The sequence below is a fragment of the Cynocephalus volans genome, chromosome 3 (assembly GCF_027409185.1).
Source record: "Cynocephalus volans isolate mCynVol1 chromosome 3, mCynVol1.pri, whole genome shotgun sequence".
NCBI lineage: Eukaryota > Metazoa > Chordata > Mammalia > Dermoptera > Cynocephalidae > Cynocephalus > Cynocephalus volans.
Window position 1 is genome coordinate 76,033,066 of NC_084462.1, and position 16,098 is coordinate 76,049,163.

Below are 16,098 nucleotides of genomic sequence, written 5' to 3' on the forward strand. Positions count from 1 at the left end.
TTATGGACCAGTAGGTTTTAATTTCTACCCTAAACAATTCAATTCTTCTTTATCCATCTTATTTATTACCTAGTTCTCTTTAAGTAGCAATGTCCTTGGCTCTCAGAGGTTAATTTTAAGACTGTGCTCTAGCTTACCTTCCCAACCTTTTCCATGTCAGGGCATGCACAGAAGATAACATCTGTATAGCACACGCACAAAATCTGAAGAGGCTTCTCAGGGTCAGACATGATCTGCCTGAGGCTCAGGTCACCCCTAGGCTGAGGGGATCATTTACCTCAACATATATGTAATCAATTCATGGCCCCTCTAATGGGAAGCTATGCTATCTGATCTTTTACAAGGTTATCTGGCAATGCAGGAGGTCGTCTCCCTTCTACTCCAATGCCCACTTGTTGGAACAGAAGACTAGAAGTCATCAATCACCTGAGAGAACCAGCAGCATTTTCTGGAAACCGAAGATGTCAGTCCTCTCAGGATGTGCAATTCATAATCATCATTTCTCTAAGACCTAGCAGAGAAAATGAATGCTGAAATCCTTATTTCTACCTTACATATAATTGTCTTGTCCTACTGCCATTCTACAACCTCAGGGAGTGGCCAGTCAGCAGTTCAACATGAAGGAAACTAATGTGAATTAAAAGTAAGGGAAAAGTACCAGAAACAGCTGGGGTTGAGCACTCAGGTGGTAAAAAAGCATGAGTATGTACAAGGAACAGTCAATTGCTTAAAATGAACCTTGACCCAGAGCATATGACTAGCCACTACTTGACTAAAATATTTCCAAGGCCACTTCCAGCTCTCTGATTTCAAGAATTCCCAGAGTGGAAAAAAAAAAAAAAAATTACAATAAAGTATTTCATTTCAACATCCTTGAATACATCTGTAAGAACAGTAAGACCACAGTAGATGGGAAGACAGGAACAGGCAGACAAATATACATATTACTGCTCGCACTAGTAAAAAGTCATATTTTTATTCTTCCCTGAAGATGCCCAATAGTACGAAAATATATTTGTACAGGGATATTAACTGCAGCATTATTTGTGACTGCAAAATATGAGAAACAACCTAAATGCCAGACATAGAAAGCTGGCTGAATTCACTGTGGCACATCCACACACAAAAAAATAAATAAGGAAAATTCCTACAAACATGGAATGATATCCAGAATACACTGTTAAATAAAAAAAGCAAAGTCCAAAACAGACAAAAGATTTCAACACATATTTGGAAGTAAGGAAGAAGGTAGAGGAGCATTAACAATCTTAGTAGTGCACATGAAGATACAGTGTAAGTGCCAGCAGAGAGGAATGCAGATGGGATGGGGTTCTGGGCACAAGGACACAGCAGACAGCAAGGGGAATGATGGGACAGGAACCCAAGGGCTGTACGGAACACGGAACTTCCTGCATGCTGATGTCAGAACCCCAGTAGCCAGATGTGCAGCCCCCAGAAAGAAGAATGAAAAAATAAATAGCGCTAGGAAAAATTCTTCACATAGACATCTGTGTCTTCCTCCAATAGAGAAGGTGGCTTGCTCCCCCACCTCAAAGTGAAGCACACTGTAGACAAGCCCCACCTATTTACAGAACTTTTTAGTGCTTCACTCTCATATGCAAAGACAGACAAGACAACAGACTGTTAAAGAAAACCTCCATTCTGAGAGAATCATTTTAAAAAGAAAAGAGGAACCTGGAGCACAGAACTTCAAAACAAACTCTCAACTGCTGGAGTGATAAGAGACTGCAAAACAATAACAACCGGATGTATAAGAAAGGAATGGTTAGAAAATGAGAAAGAGAGGGCCCAGCCCGTGGCACACTCGGGAGAGTGCGGTGCTGGGAGCGCAGTGACACTCCCGCCGCGGGTTCGGATCCTATATAGGAATGGCCGGTGCACTCCCTGGCTGAGTGCTGGTCACGAAAAAGACCAAAAAAAAAAAAAAAAAAGAAAAGAAAGAAAATGAGAAAGAGGTCTTGAAAATTAAAAATATGACGATCAAAAAATTCAGTAGAAGGAGTGGGGAAAAAAAAAAATCAAGGAAATAGCCCAGAAACCAGAATCAAAAGGCAAATAAATAAAAAGATGAGAAAAGTAGAAGTTCCACTCAGGACACCCAACATTCAATTAATAGCAATTCCAGAAAGAAAAAAGAACAAATTAGAGGACATAAGTATGAGAGGAGGAGCATACTATCAAATTTATAATACAAAAAAGTTTATTTTAGCTTGAGGATGTGAATCTCTGGATTGAAAAGCCCCCTGAGTACCTATAATAATAAAAGAAAAACCATCCATGCCAAGACACATCATTTTGAAATTTCAGAACACCAATGATAAAGGAATACCATAAAAGCTTCCAGGAAAAAGAACAAAAGGACATATATAAAGGAGGTAATCAGAAAGGCATCAAGTTTCTCAACAACACTGGAAGCCTAAGAACAAAGAATGGATGCCTTTATAACTCTAAGAAAAAATTCTTTTATAACTATTATTCTATATTCGGCCAAGCAATCAAGTATAAAGGCAGAATAAAAATGTCAGACTAAAAAGGGGTCAAAAATTTGCCTCCCATGAGAAGAGAGCTAAATGATGTACTCTAGCAAGACAATGTAATAAATCAAGAAAGAGAAAGACATGGGATCCAGAAAAGGGGAAATCGAATACTCATTCAAGAGAACAGCAAAGGAAATCACAGGATAAAGCTGTCCAGTAGGCATAGAGAGAATTATTTCAAATGGGAGCAGAAGACAGAGGGCTCTGGGAAGGCGGTCTTCAGAAAAAAGTAATACTATAAGATTACCTAATCTGTTGAAGTGCTTGAAAACAATATTCATAGACATTTTACCGATTTATGGAAACATTCAGGAGAAAATGTGTAGAAGATAAACCAAACAATTTTAATGAGGGATTTTTTTTTTTTTTGGCAGCTAGTTGGTACAGGGATCTGAATCCTTGAACTTGGTGTTATAACACTGCGCTCTAACCAACTGAGCTAACCAGCCAGCCCCAATGAGACAATTATGAACTCAAGGAAAAATAAGATGTTGGACAAGAAAGAAAAACTAATCACCATAGGAACCAAAATTTGTGATCTAACTATATTGGGAAATGGAAAGAAGGACAGAGAGAACAGTGGTACTAAAGGCCTCATTTACCATAGCAAGCTATCAAGGGATAATGCCTGAAGTCGGTATATTAAGAAATAATAGTGTATTACTTAGAAGTATGTAAGTTAATACGAGCGCAAAAGCTAAAGAGAGTTTAAAGAGGTCACCTGTGGACAGCAGGATGGAGGGTGAAGGGGAAGGAAGACAGAGCTGTTCTATTTTAAGCCCTTTGATACTGTGACTTACTTTTATATATGTATTACTTTTTTCTGAAAACATGAATTTGTCTTTAAAAGGTAAATTGATTTAATAGTCATATCAATTCATAAAATCGCCCAAACCATTTTTTTATCTTAAAAAATATGTCTAAAATCTACTACATGGCATAAAAATTAGAATAGCAGTTTATCATTCGGGGCCAGGCACCTACTGAATTCCCTGTATTGCAAGGCTAATTTGAAGAGCTAATGATATGTGTCCTCTACTAGCAAATGTAATTTCGAAGCTGGCCAAAATTTGTCATCTATATGTTAACAGATTCAGACACCTACAGAGCCAGAAAAGAAAGCGCATCTGGTCCTGCTGACTTCCCATACAGAGGCAAATTCAGATCCCTAAGACTGGTCCTCCCACTGGCTCGAGCATTTTACTCTATTTTTAAATGGATTTCTGAAATTAGTTTTCAACATCAAATGGAAACAACATATTTTCTGTAATGCACTAAACAAATTTGTTATTATTCCTTCTATCACAAACTGAGATTTGTTCAGACCAACTTTGCTGAAAAACCCCTGATAAGGCTATTATGCTATAATCTATTCGATCAGTCTTCAGCTTAAATACTGGAACTGTGCCCCCTGCCTCCAAATGAGGGAAAAGGATAGTGGTGAGAAGAATCAAAACTACTAAAGCCAAAGCAGATCACTAAATCAGGGCCAAAATGGGCCACTTTTGCCTTTGGAAGACCAGATGCAAATACCTACAGAAAAACTATTAGGAGTTTATATTGTTTTAAAAATAACTTCTCCTCTGAAGCTGATTATATGAAGAATGAAAACAAAAGCCATGAATCACTTAGGAAAATTGTGACATCTAATATTACCATTTATTTAATATAACAAGATCTGACGCAATTCCATGCTTTTGCCAACAACCTGAATAAGCAAATCCATGGTTAACGATTGGCACTTCAAAAGAAATGAATCAAGTCATAAATGTAAACACCACACAACTATTATTACAAAACAACAGCAAGTATATGCAATATAAGAAAAGATTCTTATATATATTTTAAGGAAGCACTCCCTCTCATAAGTAAATAAAATAATAAAGAGGTTTAGGAACCTCTCAATATCAAAGACTTTCCTCAGAAAACAACACGTTTAATACCTGCATTGTATAATTCTCCTCCTAGTTTTTTGTGGTTATGTAATAAAGGTTAGCACTAAAGTACAAAGTGGAAAAAAACTCACCACATTTGTTTTTACTGGTGGGCTGGGAAACTATTCTGTTAAAAATCAATGGAACTATTTATGAAGAAATATAGAAAGGAAAAAATACAAACTGGGCATATACTTATAGTCTGCCTAAAGGGTTAGATAACCAATATTCTAGAAATTAGTAATAAACGAATAAGAACACTATGAAAACTCCAAAAGCATTAACTACTTTAATAGTTTTTTTTTTTTAATAGCCATTCTAATTTAACAAAAACCAAGAGTTGGATTTTTTTTTTTTTTTTTTTTTTTTTTACAACCAATAGACATGATTTTCAAATCTGACCCACATTTTCCAAAAAATCTCTACTAAATATTCAAAGAAAAAACTGAAAATATTTTTAAATGAATCTCTAAAAAGACTCTACACAAACAAAACACTCAAAATGAGTAAATGAAACATATGCAGTTTAGCTTTCAGAATTAAAATCTCATGGCATTAGTGTTCAGTTCTGGCAGCTACTTCAGACACCTAAGGTAAAGCTCGATCCTCTAGTTATAGAGTAATTTCTCTAATGCTAAAGTATCTCACTATTAACATCCAAAATAATTCACATGGAAATGAGAGCTAATCTCAAAGGACATTTTATACTATATGAAACTAAAACGTAAAATTGCTCAATCAGTAAGTGTTGGCTCTGTGGTCTCTAAGTTACAGAGTTCTTTTTAAAAACGTCTAATATCATATTAGAATATTTTTCTAACATGCTATCTATAAATTATCATTTATACATTCTATCACAGAAATCTGTTTCTTAGAAATTTCAACTTCATCTTCAAAAACTTTGATCACAATATTAATATCCCAATACTGTGCAAAAATATTCCAAAACAAAGGAATAGATGATAATCTATTATTTAAAAAAGAAAACCTGAGCTTGGTTAGTAAAGACAAAGATTTAAAGAAGCTAAAACAGGGCTGGCCCATTAGCACAGTTGGTCAGAGTGTGGTATTATAACACCAAAGTCAAGGGTTCGGATCCCCATTACTGGCCAGCCACCTAAATAAATAAATAAAAATTAAGAAGCTAAAACAATAAGTGTACTATCTTATAATCAATTAAATTAAACCTGCAGGAATATAATAGTTAATTGCTAGCTTGTTCTTCTCTGGTGATGAGACAATACAAAAACAGTCCATAAGATCACGTCTTCAGGGCAGGTTAAACAGGCAATCAGGTTTCCACAAGGAAGGTTTTCTTAAACCCAGCTAGAACAAAGAAAAAATCACAGGACAGAACATTCTACTCAAGAATGGAAAACAGCTCACTGATAGAGGTGCTCAATTCTAAAGCAGAGTACAAAGTCTCCAGATAAAATCCAGTGGTTATAATATCTTTTAAAAGATACAAGCGGGTTTATCTTAAAAATAAACATTCAATTCCCTCCTCAAAAGGTCTCATAAAATTAAGTTAGCTAGCATTTATTAATTGCGAAGCATCTAGCTAACACAAACAGTTCTAATTACAAGCTTCATTTTTCAATGTCCAAGTTTAATTTCAATAGTAGTTTTCAAAACCTGAAATTACCTTCCTAATCTCATCAGAATTTTATACATCTGTAAACAGCACACATATATACTTTTCAGTGTATCTTAAGAAGAGGGGAAATCTGTTTTAAGCTCTGCGGTTTAAAGACTACAATTAACGTTTACAGGAGATACAATTGGAAAATCTTAGAATATAACTAATTGGAATCAACAAAGTACGTTGCCTAAAAGCAAAGATTCCAAATAACCTCTGAGTTTCAAAGGCAAAAGCAAAATTCCATACCTTAAAAATCCTCTCCTTTCTCCATGCAACAACAAACCACTTCCAAGAAGAATCTCCTCCACCAGAAATAAAATGAAAAAATGGGGTTGGGGGTTGGGGGAGGGGGCTGTTCAACAACTAAAACACGTTTTAAAAATAACTAAAAGCTAACAGCATTTTATCAATAGCTATATTGAGAAGGTTTATTATGTCCCAACTAAAGTAATAAGGATTTCAGCCTACGAAAAAAATTAAGTGTAAGGAAGTGCATAAGTGTAACAAAGTTGACATTCAAAGCAGCTGTTTTCTTCCAATTATATTGCCAATTCCTTGCTCCAACCTGCCAGCACTTTAATCAATAAACTAGGTCAGAGTAGTAATTAATGCCAGTGGAATTTAAAATGTATTTTCACATCAAAAATCTTCAAAGGAATTATTTCAAGCATATTTACAAAAATTTAAGTCCTTTAACTTATCGAGTAAGTTACTAGATGACAGGGCTGGCCAGTTAGCTCAGCTGGTTAGAGCACAGCCTTGTAATACCAAGGTCACGGGTTTGGATCACCATACCGGCCAGCTGCCGGAAAAACAAAAACAGAACACAAAACAAAAAAAAGTTACCGGATGACAAATTAAAGTCCCTGCTTTTAAAAAGTCAAGCAAAAAGTTTGAATGGCATCTTGAGTTTAAGGTTTGGGCTATCTTTAACATCCCAGAGCATCTTAAGCAATTCTTAACCTTTGTCTCAGTTTCATAATCTATGAAACAGGAAAAACTACAAGGATAGGTAGTTAATTAAATTAGTCAGAATTAAATGCTAGCAACTGCTTTGAAGTTACTTTATTTTGTTCTCAGTTCTCCTCCTACTCAGTAAAACTAACAGATGAGAAAACATCTGGAATTACTACAGATAATAACATCTGCAGACCCACAGCAGTTAAAAGATGATCTCTATTTACAAGTTTCAAAGCCACAGTTCATTCAACAACTCCAAAAGACTGGTAAGATATGATTGCAATGAACAATTTTTAGGTGAATTTCCTTTCAGTCTCAAAGATATCTAACACTCACCTACATTCTCAAAACAGACTTTTACAATACAGAAATCTCAGAGCATCTTGAGCAGTCTTGGCACAAGGCAATTCTAGGTAAGATGAACACACTGTTACTACTGTTAATACTGTTCTCAGCATTCTAAACTGTCAATAAAGGTAAGCTTCATCACAAACACACCCTCCAAAAAGGACTAGCCCCTACTGGGAACCTATCAAAGTACTTCCTTCTAAGCCATCTGTTCAGGAAAGCTCCACTAAAACACCTAAAAGTGCAGTTGCTCTCCTAAAGAGGCTCTGAATAAACATAAAACACTAAAATATATTAAAAAGTATTCATTATCCACTTCAAACACTGATAAACTACCTGCTAAATCTATTCCAATGCCTAGTTTGAACAGAAAACCTGCATGTAGGTAGGTAGGAAACTGCAGCTTAATCAAAGGAGACCTTTTCTTTCCAAAGAGAGAAAAATATACAAAACAGGCTCAAGAAGGGGGGAAAAGCTCAAAAAGAAAAAACAAAGCAGATTAGGGGGAAATGTACATGTAAATTATTCTGATGGAAGAGGGACTCAATTAAATTTTAAAACAGGAATTTGCTCACTGAGCTACAAATTAAATTACTACTGGTCTGCTTAGTAAGCTACAAACACTATAAAAACGTAAGTATTTCTAAACATAGTTTGAAGAATCCAAATGTAATCTTTTATATTCCAGTAGAAAAGGAAATTGCATCAATTTCAACAAGGAAAAAGTAGGATATTATAAGAACCTAAGGCTAATGGTGTAAAAGCAAACAATGATGAGAAGGAATTATTTTAAGGACAAATGAATAATAGGAAACCAAACCAAAGAGTCTGAATTCTTCCCCACAACCCCATTCTTTTTTTTTTTTTTTCTTTTTTTTTGGCAGCTGGCCAGTAGAGGGACCCGAACTCTTGACCTTGGTTACACCACCACGCTCTAATCAACTAAGACAGCTGGCCAGCCCCCATCCTTTCTTCTGCTTAGGCCATGAGGGATGTTCTTTATATACAAACGTATTTCAAAAAGTTCATGGAAAGATATGTATTGTCTTTCAATTATATTTTTCCATGAACTTTTTGGAGTACCCATGTACTATTAAGTGTGTGATTTGGGAAATAATTTTTGATCAGTATGTCAAAACTTTTTCACAAAAGCAAAATGTTAGGCTCAATCCCTAGACTGCAGCCTCTTCAAACAACACACGAAGCACATTCTAAATTTCTGGTTTTTCATATCCATCACCAATTATTTAGAGACTCTGGAAATAGGCTGATGCTGCTTTAAGGTTCTAGGGGATGGAGTGGAGGTGGAATACTGACAGAAAATCCAGAAAGAAAACCCCATTTGACTTAAGCTTTACAAATATTACCCCCCCAAAAGTATATTCTTCAGAAAGGCATATAAAATTCAAATACTAATGTTCAGAATTAACGTGAAAAAGTATCACCTGTCCACTGATTTTAACTGCCCCATTCACATTTACAACTAAAATGTCCACCTGCCCGTCTATAAACACCGAATGTCAAAAGAATACAAATTCGTTGTGGTAACAACATTGCAGATGGTCATTTGCTCACAATCCCGCCAAAGCTCACTGACTAAAAAAATACTGGGAGTGAGGGCTGGTGAAGCATTCTGGAGGGAAACTCACTTACTTTGCAACAAAAGTTAAAGATCATTTATTTTCAGCGTAAAGTTAAAGACCATTCCAGCCATGATCTAAGTGGAAGGAAGTTCCTTCATTCATTAAGCAATCTTTACACAGTGTCCTATTAAGTGCTAAGCACTTAATACATCATAGAATGTTATTAAAAAGCAGTAAATACATTTGATCTAATGATGAACAAAGACTGGTCCTATCTAGAAAATTCAGTCCAGTGAGCAAACAAAGGAAACAAAAGTCTTCTTTAAAGGCAGGTTTGTGAGAGAAATATGATACAAAATAACCCACCACTCCATCAAGGTGATTTCTTACCTATATCAGAAGCTGATCAGTCCACTACAAATTTATTACTACAAATTTATTACTACTGACAGCCAACAATCAGCACCTCATCATATTATCGTACTGAATGGCTCTTTTAAAAAATGGGTATATCTCCAATCACCCAAAATTGCAGAACACTTACTTGATCTACACTTATTTTTCTGGGGTAGAGTAATATGAGGGCAAGTATGTACTACTGAAAACTTAAAGAGGCACTCTCAACTCTTTAAAGAATTAGTCAGGGAAAAATTCTCATATCTATGCTATTAAAATATCTCCAATTTAACTGGCTATTTAACCCAAACTCCTGAAGTCCAAATGCAACTCCGGCTTTCCTTAGTTATTAAAACAGTTGTATTCAGGGCATCTTTTAAAATAATTTGTGTTTTTTCCCTGTGTTTTGCCACTGGTTAAACTCTTTTACCCACAAAAATAAGGAAAGCCCAAGCCTCTAGCTTCTGAAAATAACATCTGGTATGTGCACATAACAAAACGCTTGAGAGAATGTCCTAGTTTTTATTTAAAATTTTTTCATTTAAAACTAGAATGCCTTTAGCAAAGATCAGACATAAATCAACTTTTACCTTATTAGGAGATTGCTGTTTTCAACATTTACCTTAAACCACAACATGGATTTATCTTCTAACCAGTTAGCTTCCTGTCTCTCCCCAACTAGATTAAACCGTAAGTTTGTTCAGAGCAAGGGAACTACTGGACCCCAGGATGTTTCCAAGTTAATACATTTCAAAAATTCCAAGTCTCTATAAGACAAATGTTGCTAGCCTTAAAGCTGTAAGGATTTCTCTAATTTTTTAAAAGCTGTTTTGACAAGAGCAGGTGTCCTTAGCTGTTACTTCAGCTGTACACCAATGGGTTCTCAAAGTATGGTCCTGGACTCCTGAGAGTTTACAAGACCTTTTCAGGGGGTCTAGAGGTCAAAACTATTTTCTGATGTTACTTTTACTGTTTACTCTCATTCTCTCACCAGCATGCAATGGAGTTTTCCAGAAGCTATACGATGTGTGATATCTCGAGACTGAATGCGGAAGAGATATGACAATCCAGCTGTCTTCACTAAGCTAAAAAGAGTTGCAAAAATGTAAAACATTGACAGTCTTCTCACTAAATATTTGTTTTGAAAAACATTTTACATAAGCTATCATTTATGCTAACAGTAATGGATTTATTGTTATTTGTAAGTAAATTAATAAATACATATTTTAAATTTTTTCAGTTTTAATTTCTCACAAGGCATATATCAATAGATATAAGCCACATAAAAAATGCTCCCTGGGTTTTCAATCCCAAGAGTGTAAAGGAGTCCTGAAAACAAAAAGTGTGAGAACCACTGTAGTACACAATTACATAACCTAACACATAGTGTGTTCCATGGATAAGAAGTTCAAGTTAATTTTGAAGTATAATTACTTCTTACTCCCCCCACATCTTGTTGAGTTCTGTATCTCCTTGCAAAGCATAATTTAGCATAAAGCCAGTCTGTTCTAGGCCCCATTTAATGGGCTTTAGATATTTAATTATTCAGAGTCCTCTTTATAAAGATGTTCTCACCTGTTACCACCACCTATTACTTGAATAGCGTATAGGAGTTTCTCAAAATATTCGCAAAGAATTGCCTTGTTCATCCCAACAGCAACTTATGAAGTAAATGTGAAATATTATTTTTTTTAACAGATGACATAATGAAACTGATACTCAAAGAAAGAGAACTACTTGTCAAGGATGTATTGCTAGCTAGTAGAGCCTAGGATATTGGTCTTTTGCAATTTGTTTGGCTGTCTCACTGTGGTGTAATTGCAAGCTCCCAAAGAAAATAAGGCAAGGGCATTATTTTTATTGTCCCGGTGCCAAAACAGGGATTTTCCTCTCCTTAACAAGAATGTAATCAGACTCAATACCCAGTCACGGCATTATCCAACACATTGGTTTCCCCTTTAGTCCCATACCAAAAAAAAAGAAAGAAAAGAAAAGAAATATATTCAAGGTTGTTGGAGAAAAATACCAGAATACATAACAACACTCCAAGATGATGACTTTGTTAAGTACTCACAGATTTACTAATCATTTAATCACTGAAACATCAGGCAGGCAAGAACAAGATTGAGCTTAATACAATAACACTAGATTATATCAAGGAATGGATGCCATCAGGTTAAAATGGGAGGCCCGCACTACTGGGTTTGATTCACAGACTGTGGACAAAAGAAAACCGAACACAAAGTTGCAAAACTAACTTCATTGGTTCTACAAATCCAAGCAAGTGACTAGAACCAAGCTTGCAAAGTAATGTCAGAGGCAAACTTTGTTGCAAGATGCAAAGATGCCATCCTACCCCCTGACAGAAATCACCCCTCTCTTAGGGCTAAACATAGTAGTTTGTTCTTGTTATCAGCACAAGTCTCTCAATTATGCTCCATTTTAACTTAAGTTCCCCAGAGATGATCAATTTTCTGCATCTCTTCTACAGTCAAGTGGACTCCCTGAAAGAGACAAGACTGACTCACAACAGGATATCTGCCACTTGCATAACTCTTTTCTTTTCTTTTCTTTTAGATGCATGTGCCCAGTGAAGCCATTTTTAAGTTTGATGTGATTTTTATCTAGAAAAAGCCAGAAGTGTGCTAATTCACTTTGTATTCCTATAGTTTACTACACATGAACGAGAGTAATTTCACCATTCTTCCTGAGGTAGGCTTTTCCTAGTGTTTACTTTGATTTCCCCCCCGCCTCAATCTCTTTTGGGGAAAGAATTAAGTTACTGTTATAGCACCATATCTATAGCTACCGTTATAGCTAATGTACCACCAACCACTTCATAAAGCAATGCATACACCTTATTTGTTGTTCCATACTCTACATTCACTGTTGAAGATATATCTATAGGTAAGATCTAATTTATACAAGTTTCTGCATCCTCACAAAAGAAATGCATCACTGCACTGTGAAACTAATTAACCGGTTAATTTTTAAAAGCTTCATACAGAAAAAGATATCCGACTTCACAAAGGCAAAGCAAAGCATCAAACGTCTGAGAGCTCCAGAAAACCGCAGTTATTTCTGCTCGTATTCCTTAGCCTAACGTGTATTTTTCCTCGTGGTGTTACCTATGTTTTTCTCCAAGGAAATAATCACCACTTAAGTAACCTGTCAGAAGTGTTAAGGACTTCTCTACACTATCTTCCCAACTCTGGCCGACAATGAGAAATGTCACACAGCTAAATCGTACCATAGCCGTTTTTCTATACTTCTTCAAATGAACTTAAGATTTTTGAAGTGCACAATTCAAATTTTACATCACAACCCAAGCTCCCAGTGATCATCTGAAAGCTAATAAACAAAGGCTCTAGCTGCGGCACTAGGGCCCTACCAGGAAGTAATCAAAAGCGTGTGGCCAGTGCGATCCTAAGAAGTCGCTAGAGGAGACAATGAGAGGGCACTGGGGCTTCCAAGGGGCCGGGAGAAGGAGTTAAAGTGCTTAAGCTACTAAAGCCTTACAGAACATAACAACTGTTTTACAGTACATGAACTCAGGAATCCCAACGCAATTGCAGACAACCAAAAAATCTGAAAGGCAAACTCGAACCGCCCCTCCAAAGCAGCTGTTGGCTCAGTCTCCGGAGCTTTTTAGCCCGCAGCTTGTTTTCAAACTTCACCCTCCCTGGCTGATGAAAGACTCCGACCTCAGCCGCCCGAGCTTCCGAGCGCCCCTCGGGGCTTCGGGTTGCCCGAGCCTGCGGGGAAGAGAGAGGAAGCGGGGCCGGAGCAGGCGGCGGAGAGGGGCCCCGCGCTCCCCGCAGCCCAGACAAAGCTGCGCCCGGAGCGCAGAGCTTCTCCTGTCCGGTCCGTGAACGAACGCAACTCCGACCCCGCCACACGTGCAGCCGCCCTGTGGGGCCTGACACCCGCCCCCACAGCCCCCGACCCGCGACGCGGGCGAGCACAGCCCCCAGGCACAGCAGGGCGGGGCAAGTGGCGCGAGCCACCGGCCAGGGTCCGTCCCCGCCCGCCGCTTCCCCCACGCGCTCGAGGCCCCCGCGGACTCCCGCCCAGCGCGGGCCTCTGCTTCGCCGGCAGGGCCGTCGGGCCGCGGGAAACAAAGGAGCTGCCGCCGCTCCCGCCCGCCTCACCGCGTACCCCTCCTCAGCCCGCCCGGCCGGCTCGCTCTCACCCCTCCCAGAGTCCGCGCGCCGGCCGCCCGCGGCCCCTAGACGGCAGGCCCCGGCAGAGCCGGGGCCTCAGGTGCGCGGCCGGGCCGGCCCGGGGCCGCACTCACCGCTGCAGCACCAGGACGACGGGGAGCCGTTGGGGAACTTGGCTGAGTCTGGAGCAATGCAGACGCTGGAGCTGAGGTGCGGACACTCCATGGCCACGAGGAGAGAGGCGGGGAGGACCGAGGCTCCGGGACCGGGCGAGGTGGAGGCGGACGGACGCCGGAGGCTCCGTCTGGGATCGCTCCTCGCCGGGCGCTCGGCCGACGGCGGCTGCGTCCCGAGCCCTTGCGTCAAAGAAAGCCAGAGCTTCCGGGCGCCGGGTTTTCCCACCCGCTGTCTCCCAGCGCCCCGCTCCGGAGAACGTGGAATTCCGAGATCCGGGTTCTGCCGCCAGCCCTAGACTGGAGGCTTCCGCCTTCCCTGACCGGCCCCGCCCCGCCTCCGGGCCGGCCACGCCCCCAACCACACCCCCGCTCACGTCCACTCGGGCGGGTGGTCCCGGCGCCCGAAGGCTGGTGGAGCAGAAGTGACTTCCCCAGATCCGCCGCCCCGGGCTGCCGTGGTTTCCCCGGGCTCCGGGAAGGATGGCGGAGGGGCCCACACCAGGGCACGCCGAGCCGGTCTGCTGCGTTTACTGCGGTCGGGTGGAGGAGCCTGATCCTGCATGGTGTGTGGAGGTCTGACTGCACCGCGGCTTCGTAGTGGAAAATCTGGCCACGTCGCAAAGTGTGAAGAAAATAAAAATCACTCGGATAGAAAGGCACTATAGCCCCCATTTTACACACGAAGAAACAAGCTCGGAGAGGTTAAGGGCCTGGCCCCTGCGGCCCAGCGGGCTGCGTGAGTCCCGGAGCAGTCTGCTTAGCTCCCTGCGGCAGGTGCGATCCCGAGCCTGTGCTACGTTCTGAGCACGTGGCCTTAGCCAGCCACCTCGGTGCCGCGTTTCTGGGCCCGCGGGGGCGCCCACGAACCTGGGTTCAGACTGTCACTGTGAATCGCCATCTGCGTTACCTCGAGCACGTCGTCAGACTTTCATACTTCACCCACCGCTGGACGTTTAAGTGAGATAAACGTAACCTGCTTGGCTGAGCGAGGACCCCGTTGCCAGGGGACGACGACGGAAGGGATCTAACTTTTGTTAGAGGCCCAGTACTGTCTCCCAGCCAGGCACTTTACATACGATTCCTTATTTAAGCCTCGCAACACCCTATCAGCTGCTGTGTCGTCCCCTTTTTACCGTGAGGGAAACCGAGTCTGTAATTTGCTACTCCTTGTCGAGATTGGTTCCCCGGCACTCTGACCTCTTTTTAGACAGGGGTGAGGCAGAGAGGGCAAACCTCAACCGGCCGCTTGAGCCGGCGTCACACCCGAGCGAGCCTGCGATCTCACGGGGGCATGGCCTTGAGAACGTCCGGGGCTACCCCATGGCCGTAAAGTTGGGGTTCCTTGTAAAACCCGGTGAAAGAGCCGCGAGGCCAGGAGACGAGCAGAGGGGGAGGGGGAAGACTGATGTGGCAATCCTGCGGGCAGGGCGAGAGCAGGAAGGAAGGTCAGGAAATGATGGGCCGGGCCGGGTCGTGGTTAGAGCAGGCACCTCCCCGCAGTGTACTCTCTTTGGTCACTTCTCTCTCCTCCCTAAACCTCAGGCCACTAGTGGGCTTCTTCAGCGCAGTCGTCTACCTAATGGTGTCCTCCCACCTGGAGCACCTCTGCCCACCCTTTCCCCAGTTCCTTGATCAAAGCTCTTTTGTTCTTTCCAAGTTTTATTCGACTGCTCTTAGAGTAAGACTCGGTCCTGGGGTTTTATGGTAGTGACGAGCTGTGGAGAAGGGCCGCTGCCTAGGAAGCCAGGCGAGCGAGCATGCTTTCAGACCTTAGCTCTGCCGCTGCTGTGATGGCCAGCCTTAGCAAGTGTCTCCAGTCCTCCAATCCTTTTCCTTCATCTGTGAAACTGGAAAAATAGTACTTATCTCACAAGGAAAATGGGAGAATTCATGAGAACTGCCACCACGTGGTAGGTAGCCAATAAATTATAGCTTTCTTTCTTTTTTTTTTTTTTGATGACAGCAGGTGAGGGCTTTAAGAAGAGGCAGGAGGTTAAATAATAATACCTGACCTTTGCTCAAGCTTTTTCACCCGTCTCCTATTTGTTTTTAAGGTCAGAATCAACCAACCTTCTGTTTTTCCCTCTGGACACCTACCCCTATTTAGTATCCATAACCCCTCATTTAGCTGTGGAGCATGATCTGACTCTTAACCTCTTTCATACTGGTACGTAATGTTTCTTTTTCACCCTCTCAGAGACTCAGTTTCCTAATCCCCTAGACCTCAGCTCAAACACTGCTTTCTCAGGAAGGTCTTTTCTGACCCTACTCCACCCCCAGCTTACCTCCCAGTGTGTGATACCCTTGTCTGCCTCACACCTGCCTTTTTAAAACACTC

At 40.8% G+C, this 16,098-nt stretch overlaps 1 protein-coding gene across 1 annotated transcript in view; it reads right to left on the reverse strand.

Moving 5' to 3' along the window:
- Positions 1–13,934, reverse strand: part of USP3 (ubiquitin specific peptidase 3) — an 80,219-nt gene extending 66,285 nt beyond the window's left edge. The window contains exon 1 of the mRNA XM_063090460.1: positions 13,719–13,934. Within this exon, the coding sequence (XP_062946530.1) occupies positions 13,719–13,809 (91 nt within the window). The 5' untranslated portion in view covers positions 13,810–13,934. The remainder of the gene's footprint in view (positions 1–13,718) is intronic.
- Positions 13,935–16,098: the final 2,164 nt, after the last annotated feature.